Source organism: Argentina silus, assembly GCF_951799395.1.
Source record: "Argentina silus genome assembly, chromosome: 8".
In the NCBI taxonomy this organism is placed as follows: domain Eukaryota; kingdom Metazoa; phylum Chordata; class Actinopteri; order Argentiniformes; family Argentinidae; genus Argentina; species Argentina silus.
Window position 1 is genome coordinate 21,391,659 of NC_139662.1, and position 10,516 is coordinate 21,402,174.

Sequence of the window (10,516 nt, forward strand, 5' to 3'; positions counted from 1 at the left end):
ACAGTGCATAAGATCCCCATATCCCATATCCAATAAGGTACTCCATCAACCCACCTATGTATGTCTGTCTGTGTGTGTGTGTGCGTGCGTGCGTGCATGCGTGCGTGCGTGCGTGCGTGTGTGTATGTTTCACATCACAGGCTGGCAGAAGAAAACATAGACTGGTCGTCTCCTCTGTGCTAAAATCCCCTCTGCACTAAAATCACAGAGGGAGCAGAAGTCACATTTCTCCGTATCTTCAGTAAGATGGCAACATGTGGTAGATCATTTGGTCCAGTGTATGTGTTTAATACTGATGGAGACTAAAGACTATTACACTCTATGGGGTGACGTGAGCTACGTTATCCTGTGACAGTCCTTAAATGGCTTGGTTTTATTTTATTGTTTTTGTCTTTAATTTTAGGGCAAAATAATTGAAACCATAACATGCATCCCACAGTACATAAGGTTCCCATATCCCATGTCCAACAAGGTACTCAATCAACCTAACTATGTCTGTGTGGGTGTCGGTGTGTGTGTTTGTGTGTGTGTGTGTGTGTGTGTGTGTGTGTGTGTGTGTGTGTGTGTATGTACTATAAGTGGAAGAGCTCTGCCCTCTCCCTTTAGGCAAAATATCTATCCTTTGTTCATTGAACACAGATGCGTTACTGTTAATTTTCACTAAGGAACTGTTTCTTTTTCAACTATATACCCTGTACACCCTGAGGGCCTCTTTCTGAACTGGGTGACATGTGACTTTCTAGCTGGGGGTCAAGATGTTGCCTGATTGGTCACCCTGACAATAATCCTGATTTGGGGTATAAAGGGGGAATAGGAGCTGTTCCCGCATCTCTTTATCTTCTTGTCTTGAAGCTATTTGGAAGACTGAGTCTCTCTCTCTTTCTCTCCCAGAGGTGTGGCTCGGCTGGTTTCCCCCTGTGGCATGAATACAGATTTGGCTATTACTAGAATAAAACGTTTTAGCAACTTCTGTGGATAATAAGAACATTTAAAAGGCTTCAGGTTGGTTACAGTCCAAAAAAAAAAAGGTTTTGGAGCCACAGAGCCGGGCTAAAGGCCGTTGTTTCCTGTGGACCACGAAAAAAGGAGGCAGGTCTTAAAATAGCCTGTCAGCTGAAGCAGGCAGTCCTTCTGTGAACTCAGAGGGAAGCATAGCTGCACTACTCAATACTGGGGGAGACCTACGGCCACGCTTACATCCAGGAGTGTCGGTTTCGCTATAGTATTCATGTTGTTTTCCGAAAGATTGTCGGGGGAGTAAATCTGAGATAAAGAACGGGGAAGAAGCATCTCACTCACTGCTTCAATGCTTCTGACAGAGGAGCCTGGTCTTCTCGATTGTCAAAGGTGAGCCAGATGACCGTCCTCGTGCCAACCCACATTCAGTGCAAAACCAAGGTAGGATTCTCCCTGTCCCTCTAATCCATTCTATTTACAGTGCAGTCTCATAAATGAAAATACGTTGATACAAAAATGCCTTTTTCCGTTTTAAGGTGCTCAGTTTCGTTGGTGTGTACAAACTGAAATGTTATCATAGTAAGACAGTGGAGCGATGGTCTGTGTGATGAATTGAATGGTTTGCAGAATTGCAGGTTTGTCTCTTAATAGTTTGAAACAAATGGTTTTGCTGTGGTGGATAACCTCCATACAATGAGCATGGATAGTTAAAAAATAAATAAATCATATGACTATATTGTATTAATATATCATGTGACACCTCAAGATTGAAAAGGATGCTGTTTTGGTTGTGGTATTAGTAATTGAGGTGACGAACCAAACAGAAATGTCATTAAGACCTCAGAGTTTACGGGGAAAAAATATTCTACGAAACTCCTTCCCCAAAACGGCAAACAAAATTTTTCATCCAAATTTTTATGAGGAACAGAACAAGGGGATATGCAGTAACCAACACAAAATATTTTGAGTCTCGTGGGATTCAAAGAACAGTGCATTATGTCTGTGAACTATTAAGAATCCACCCTGCAACAAATCACAAAATACTTAGGGCATGTTTTCAATTTTTGAGTTACATAGTGAAAAATTGCTTCTCTCAAACAGTAATCTTACATCTTATACTTCGCTAACAACGCTGTTAAGTTTAAAATTATTCAAAGTTGTCAATAACAATCTCAAACATGGCTCTCATAGAAACCAAGCTTCCCAACATCTGTTCTAAAGATCCCATGCATGTTTTAGATAATCTCAATCATGTTTTACTGTCTAGTTAACTGATTGGGAAACAGTAGGAAGTATTTAGGATGTAGTGTCAATACATTACATACAGTATCTGACTGGAAGATGAATCAATTAGCGAATCATATTATGAGACTTTGAGAAAGACCTTGTATTCATAGGATAATGTTGCTGTATGAACCGCTGTTCTTAACCGATTTTAATCCGATTTTAACAGGTACCAGAAAGGATTGTACTAGTTGTTACCAAGAAGTTAACAATTTAGTTGAATATGTTCAGAAACAGCAATATATAGTCAGTGTGTGTGTGTGTGTGTGTGCGTGCGTGCGTGCGTGCGTGTGTGCGTGCGTGCGTGTGCGTGCGTGCGTGCGTGCGTGTGCGTGTGCGTGTGTGTGTGTGTGAGGGGGAGGGGGGGACTTAAACATTGGCCATTAGGGGGGGGGGGTCTCTGGAGGCTGAACTAAGTCGTGGTCTCCTCTATTCCAGGTGAAGTGTCTGTGTGTGATTGTCCTCTTGAGCTTGCCCCTAACCATGGGGGACGTCCCTGGTCCATGTAGACACTCTATAACAGGGGACCACCTGCTGACTGTAAGACGCCTGGTAAGTAGTCACAGACTAAAACTGGCATTAATTATCTCATAATAAGTCTATGGAATATCCAACATCTTACTGTCACCCACACCAAATATCAACATGACATTAATGATGATGATGGCATGAGACGATGTAATGGGTGAACACAACGGTTTAGTCGTCCTGAAGACCTCTTCACCCCCACTACCCCCCTGTACAAGTTTCTCTCCTGTTAATAAAATTAAAAAATTAAAGAAAAATGTCCTTCTTCTAGCATTGTGACTGCCTATGGCCCCTGGTCTGAGCATTGATTACTTTATCTTATGATGACTGATGGATAGGTGATTCATTTACTTAAACAAATGTATTTGTTGTAAGTCGCTTTGCATACAGGCGTCTGCTAAATGCCTTAAATGTAAATGTAAATGTAAATGTAAAGGTAGTCCCTGCATTCATTTTTTCATGATTTTCACAGACAGATAACCAGTTGCAGAGTGGATGCTCAATAACCTACACTTTTATTGAACAGAGACGTTTGGTATGGTAACTTTTACCGTGAAATATGATTGCTTCTCATAACCTTAGATATAAGTGTTTGTTCTTCCTTGGAATTTTAATTCACTTGGCTGTTCTGATTACACTGTCCTACAGAGTAAATGCTGCTATGTGAAAGCTGCCCTACCCAGGATCCTGGAGCTCCTCGACTCCCACTTTAAATACACCAGGGGCTCAGACAACCACAGCTATGTCCAGTCTCTGAAGGCTCTCGTACACAACATCTACTCACAGAGATGTGTTCCACAGATCAATGAAGAGCTTGAGGTGAGTCAGCGGTGACCTTGAGATGATGGTCCTCTGAGTCTCTGGGTATGGCGTGCTTCTATTGATGTTTTAGAAGATTCAAGGAACTCATTACCAAGCTCGAGCTTGAGGTGAAGGTCTTCGCACTCTTTGGGGATAGCAGACTTCTACTGATGTTTTACAAGATTCAAAGGAGTCATTACCAAGGTTATGGACTGTGTATTATTATTTGTGGTTGATGCCAGCAGCAATCATCCAATGCAAACAAAATGTGCACAATTATAATGATTACAATCCTGTTCAATGTCAGTAAATTGTACAGAGTCCAGTGTTAACATGTTAATAAACAATACAATGTGCTGGGAAATGGCATTGGCAAATGGTATATTAGGGCATTCATGCCAAACGAACTCTAAACAAACTCTAACAGCCTCTCTCTAAACCTGTTGCCCAGGACGACCCTGTCAGCTTTGAGAAGGCATTCAGAGGTTCCCCATCTGAGGCGTTAGGGAGAGCCCAGGATGTCTTGGCAGTGTACTTGGAGCTGGTGACGACCAATGATACACCGGTAGACTGGAATTGCCAGAGGGAGTATGCCGAAACCCTCGAAACCCTCACTGAACCTCCCAGAGAACTGTCCATAGAACTACACACGGACCTATTCACGAAGCTATCTACGGAACTCCCCTTCACAACAGGTAGGTAGCTCACAAAGCGACTCGGAGGACAGAGAGGCTTGACTTCACCATTCAGTTTTCAGCAATTATTAACTGCCTGGTCCAAAGTGGTGCTTTGATGCTCCTTTCAATAGACCCTTGTGAAACTATGTTGTAGTAGTTATTTCTGTTGGTACATTACCATTTAGTGTCTAAGAAAATACCAATGTGCAAAATAGATATAAGTTGATTAAGGGAGGTTCCCTGGTAAAAAAAACATGAAACAGGAAATAACTTATTATGTATGGACAGTGAACATAATGTTATGAAATGTCTCTTCCGCAGGCAGAGCCCTTAGGAAATCAGCGGTAGCATCTCAAGCCTCTCAGACTATCCCAAATGGAGACCTCTATAAGTTTGGATTCATAGTAGCTTCAGTCTGCGGAGCATTGCTGTTCATGTTCACTGTCTACTGCCTGGTCGCACAAAAGGTAATGCATACAGTTGAGTTGAAGTTACAAAACAGCAGCCAAAACCTCTGCTCTCTCTAGGCAGTTCTTCAGGCATTCACATTGACTACGAGAGAGAAAATCTGCGAATCTGTTAAAGACTTTACATAGCATAACGGTGTTTTGTTTGTTTGTTTTTATTTGAACAGAAAACCCATAAAACTCATCACAGATCACAATTAAACTCAAGGTAAGTTAACACAATGTACCTAGAATAATCAAAACAGTCTACATTGGTGGCAACCCATAGGTTAACAATAGTTTCCTAATTAACTGTTTTACTATGCAGGTTACACACATATGTGAAGGACATGGAGATGAATGTGCAATAAAGTGAGTTAATCCATCCATCCATCCATCCATCCATCCATCCATCCATCCATCCATCCATCCATCCATCCATCCATCCATCCATCCATCCATCCATCCTCCGTCCGTCCGTCCGTCCGTCCGTCCGTCCATCCATCCATCCATCCATCCATCCATCCATCCATCCATCCATCCATCCATCTATCTAGCAATCTGTCTATCCATCTATCCACCCCTGCAGTTTTCACCTATACTGAGCATTCCTCTTCTCTCCTCAAAGACAATAAAAGACATTCACCAGACGGAGAACATCTGGAGATGGGATTTCAACCGCGGTCACTTCTCTATATCCAATGCATGTTATCTACACATTTTTATGCAGGATATGTGTATGTGATATAACATCCCACGGACTGTTTGATCGTATCTTTATCCCTTGTCTCATGACCTGTGGTCACCACAAGCACAATCAAATGAATTTCACTGGACAATATCTTTTGGAGATTGCTATTCAAGGAGGGTATATTTGGATAATCTACCTTGTATATTGTGTGTATATATCATGTACATATATAACAATGTATTTTACTTGACTAAAATTCTGACTTCTGTTTGTAATGTATACAATGTGTGCCCTCACCCGCTGTATCACAAATTATAATCTTGTTTCGATTCAATGAAACAAACGTTTACTAAAGTTCCTTGGCTGATTCATGAATCCAACAATTGTTGTTACAGTAATATCACTGGGAGGGTTGAATTCCCAGGTTTCTACATGTATACTAAATATAGACTGTTGCTTCCACTGCTTTGATTATAAGGGTACAGATGTATGATCGTTAAGAGTCACATTATAAATGGGCCTCAAAATAGTCAGTAAACAAGCTTATAAAAGATTTTAAGGGTGTTTAATGGCCTCCATTTTCCTACGGCCTCTCTCACATCGTATAATGCTCCCTTGGTTTTTAACAGGAATTTCTTAGGTATTAAAATTGAGCTCAAATCAGCATTGTGTAAAACATAGTCAGTAATACATTTCGTTTAGACTCGTGATGATCAAATAATGAATATCCTTTTCTGTTGGTATTGCCCTTGACATGGGAAAATGATCCAGAAAACAACTGTAATGTTCTGTGGCTGTTGAATATCCTATCAGATCTGTACTTTGAGAGACATATTTGTAACATAATATGACATTTTCTCATAGAAGAAAGTGTCAGGACGCATGATTCCAATGTATTGAGCTAAGCTTTCGGTCGCATGACCTTCATCAGAGCAAACAGTACACACTGATACTGGCTTCATATTGGAATCAGGCCCGCAATAGAATTATCCTTCTCTCTTATCTCTTGTGTAAAACTAACAACCATGACGTTGGTCAGGCTCAAATGAAACAGGAGTAGCCAAAGACAAGCTAAATTCGAAGTAGACCATTACAGGAATCAAAATAGACTTTGGATGTATTGAGTTCAATGGAAATGCTTACCTGTCTCGTGATCTGCGATGTGAATGTCACCAATATCAAGGAGCATCCTATAATCAGAAACACGACGAATGTTGACTATGATTAATATGGCCCCACATAAGGAGCGCACGACTGTTGTCGGCCCCCACACAATTTGAGTGAAGGACCCCTGTCAAAAGAAAAGGGGGGCATATTGTCATCTCTCGAGGGGTATCGGGTTAATTACCCGTCAGTAATTACAGGAATACATTTTGGATAATGGTACACTCCTTTAAACTGGTTAGGGACATTGGCATTAATGGCACAATAACTCTGATAGATAATGGAAGATGATATGTTTACTGTACTTGTCATTATTTTGGCAGGGAAATTGTTGATTTCATTATGTTGTCAGAGCCACAACTAACTATTAGTTGTGACCAATAACTATTGGTCCGATTCAAACTTCCACTTATCTGGTTCATGTGGCTGTTCAGAACTCTGATTTGAGCTTCCTTGGATCTTAAGATATTTTGAAAACATCGTCCAAGGCAGAAATGTGTAACACTGAAGGTTGAGTGTCATGTTTCATTGGTCAGTGCTTCTCGTTTGGAGGCAATAAGATGATTTATGACTCAAGCTGGCAAAGCTGCCGCTCCGCTGGATCTGGCTCTCTTTTGAAGATGTTTTTTGTAAGAAGCAAACAATGTGTTTTGTTTCTCCACAGCTTGTTTCTTCAACGCTCCAGTAAAAGATAATTCGAACATAGCCCACTTGACCTTTCAGTGTATTACAACGTACACCTTCTGTGAAACGAAGTGTAGTATGTGTCTAACATCCCCTCGTGTGCTACAGTATGGCAAAGTATGTGTTGTGTGATGTGGTTGTCAGCGATCTCTCCAATCTTGCTTCTTTACGAGAGAGGGAAAGTATTCCCATAATTCAAGCGAGCCGTTGTCTGTTAAGGATTAGAGGCAGCTGTTAAAGATGAAAAGAGGAGTCTTTGACAGTGTCCCAATATGATTTAGTTCAAATATTTGGAAATAGCTGAGAACTATCTGGAGAGATGCCCACTCTCTGTGTGTGTGCTTGAAGGTGAAACAGAAGGGGAAAACACAGAAGAAGAACACCATGGTATTAATTTGGAATTCTGCAAACAATGACCTAATAAAATTTAATTAAAATAAAATGAAGCAATGTATTAATGACAATGTGGCTCTCTTTATTTCAATGGACTCGTACGACAAATAATTAATCACACTATCCAAGATTGTTAGGTTTTCAAATGAGTAAACATGCGCTCAGATCTAAACATCATTATCAACTAATTTATCCATCATTCACATTTACTGCTGAGACACATGCCCACGCTAGTCATTATTGTATTAATGTAGTTGTAGTGCCACCTTTCTCCACATGAGGGAAGCAAAATCATTAAAATCTCCCATTGGCGTCACTACCTGGACGTATAGTATGATTTACATAAAAGTTTTAGTTACACACGTGACAGGTAAGGATTCAGCCCTGAGTGAGACACAGGTCAGAGTTGAAGAGATGTTAAATGTTATGTATGTCAAATGTTATGTATGTCAAATGTTAGTCTTGCACAATGCATATATACAGTACATTCAGTACACGCACAAAAGCTTCAAGCATCTACTCATCTGGACATTGTTTATGCCCAGGAACAGAGCAAGCAAGCAAGCAAACAAACGATAATTAAGACTAACTATTGTATTCAACATTGTCCAAAGTTACCATGATATCAATACAAAACAATACAAAGTTACCGTCATATCAATACAATTAAGCCTGAGAAGAGTCAGCGGGCCAAACGTCATATGAGACGCTAGATAGGTGGGGAATACAGATCAATGCTACACTACATATATGTAGGTGGGGCTACAAGTTGATGAGGCACAGGATAGGTGGGGCCGCACATCGATGAGACAAATGAGCCACAGGATTGGTGGGGCTTACATCGATGAGGCACAGGATTGGAGGGCCACACATCAATGGAGGAGGCGATGCGGTCCTACACATCGATAGAGGAGGCGAGGCGGAGACAGTAGGCCGCTTCAGCAGGAACATCATTGGCACTGATCTCGTTGGCGTCCAGACGCAACACCCTCAGCTGAGAGTAGTTCTTGATGTCCACTACACTACAGAAACTGCCCAGCGAGAACTCTGACAGGAGGAGGAGAGGGAGAGGGTACCGTTTTTGGGGACAGTTTACATCAGGTTACACCTACCTATACCTGTGTAGTAACTCTGTAATTACTCTAGGATCGGCATTGTATTTTCATGCCGTTACATACAGTAGTACATCAGCATAGAATTTTTTTTTGTAATTGAATACCAAACGAGTTAAGTGGTTTGTGTTATAACACTTGTGTGATAAACACAAACCACTGACCTCTATATACAGAAAAACATAATTACCTAATTTATTTTTATTTTGTTTCTAAAGTAATTGAAGTGTTACTACACAGGTATAAGGGAGTTGGTTTAGGGGCTTTCTCTCAGATCCTGTTAGAGTGTGAGTTATTTATCTTGTAGAAAATAACATGTCAACATATGACAAAAACATAACCAACTCTTGCTTAGAGTTTGACTTTGGGCAGATACAAATGCAACATATCACACAGTCACATAATGCTAAGCAAATATCATAGCTTGAGGGAATTCTCCCAACTGTTGCTACACATATTAGGATGACTATCCCACTATTTCAGTAGACTATCACATTAAAACTACTGTATCATTATATAAGGCATCACAGAGAATGTAAAGGCTCTGTGATTAGAAATAGAAACAACTAAAGAGACACTGCCGTACCTTTGATCCGATTAGCCTGCAGGTAGAGGTTTTCCAGGCTTCTGCTGACTGTGGGGATCTTCTCCAGTTTGTTGTGCGAGAGGTCCAACTCCACCAAAGTGCTGACGTTGAATGCGTTCTTGGGGATCCCTCCATCCGTCAATTTGTTATGGCCCAGCCTGACAAAATGCAGCTCGGGATACATAGTGAAGAAGTCCTCTGGTACACTCTCTATGTCGTTAAACTCCAGGTAGAGCTGATGCAGGCTCTTAGGCAGGTTCCCCGGAATCTTCCTGAGTTTGTTTTTCCTCATGTCTAGCAAGGTCAAAGACTTGAGTCCCTTCAAAGCCATTCCTACCTCCTCGATGGCATTTCCATGGATCGTGAGGTAGGTGAGGTTAGTCATACCCTCAAACGAGTCTGTCTGGATCTTGGAGATCTTGTTGTGGCCGAGCCGCATTTCCCTGATGGACCTGGGCAGGTTTGGGGGTACGCTTGTCAGTTCATTGCGATCCAGGAAGAGCCGGTCCAGGTTTTTCAGCTTGCTGAAGACGCCCTTGCCGACCTTGTCTGAGCTGAGCTGGTTCTGGTGCAGCATGACCCAGACAAGGTTGGTGGCGTTGTCAAACACCCCATCCTGGATGCCTGTGATCTGGTTTCTCTGTAGGTAGACATACTTAATGCGGGATGGGACGTAGGGCACGTGCTGGAGGTTGCGGCTGTGGCAGTACATGGCCATGGGGTATGTCGTGGGGCAGTCACACTCCAGGGGGCAGTCCTCACCCACACGGTCGCTCCACAGGGACGCAGGGTAGCGCTGGCGGCCTCGCAGGTAGGAGAGCCAGTGGCCAGAGCCAGTGGGCAAGTCCACCAGTCCAGCCACGATCAGAAGCAACACCGTCCGCATGGTCATAAACAGGAGACTGGATAACCTCGGGGAATGGAAACTGTAGTGGTTTTAGTTCTTAGATTAAAACAACAAAAATGCATTTTCATGCATTCATGCATGTTTATCCAAAGACAATGATAATAATGATAATAATAATGATAAGTAATTAAGAAAGTATATTCAAATTGATTGAAACAAACAAACATTAAGTGTACAGTAACATACCAGCCTGTTGTTTGTCTCTGCTGTGTCCCTCTCAAACTGAGCAACAGAGGAGGTTTAGCATTGTGTAAATACCTCTCTCTCCCTCTCTCTCTCCCTCTCT

General features: G+C 41.7%; 2 protein-coding genes across 2 annotated transcripts; one reads left to right on the forward strand and one right to left on the reverse strand.

The window, feature by feature from the left end:
- Positions 1 to 1,356: 1,356 nt before the first annotated feature.
- Positions 1,357 to 6,444, forward strand: csf1b (colony stimulating factor 1b (macrophage); the record flags this gene model as incomplete). The annotated part of the gene is made up of 7 exons (XM_083674774.1): positions 1,357 to 1,398; positions 2,680 to 2,793; positions 3,242 to 3,304; positions 3,418 to 3,588; positions 4,022 to 4,265; positions 4,569 to 4,714; positions 6,424 to 6,444. The coding sequence occupies 7 exons, from the start codon at positions 1,357 to 1,359 to the stop codon at positions 6,442 to 6,444; spliced, it is 801 nt and encodes a 266-aa protein (XP_083530900.1).
- A 1,267-nt stretch (positions 6,445 to 7,711) lies between these two features.
- fmodb (fibromodulin b) lies at positions 7,712 to 10,209 on the reverse strand (the record flags this gene model as incomplete). Its single annotated transcript, XM_083674775.1, has 2 exons — positions 7,712 to 8,672; positions 9,324 to 10,209. 2 exons carry the CDS (start codon positions 10,207 to 10,209, stop codon positions 8,521 to 8,523), a joined length of 1,038 nt encoding a protein of 345 aa, XP_083530901.1. The 3' UTR covers positions 7,712 to 8,520.
- Positions 10,210 to 10,516: the final 307 nt, after the last annotated feature.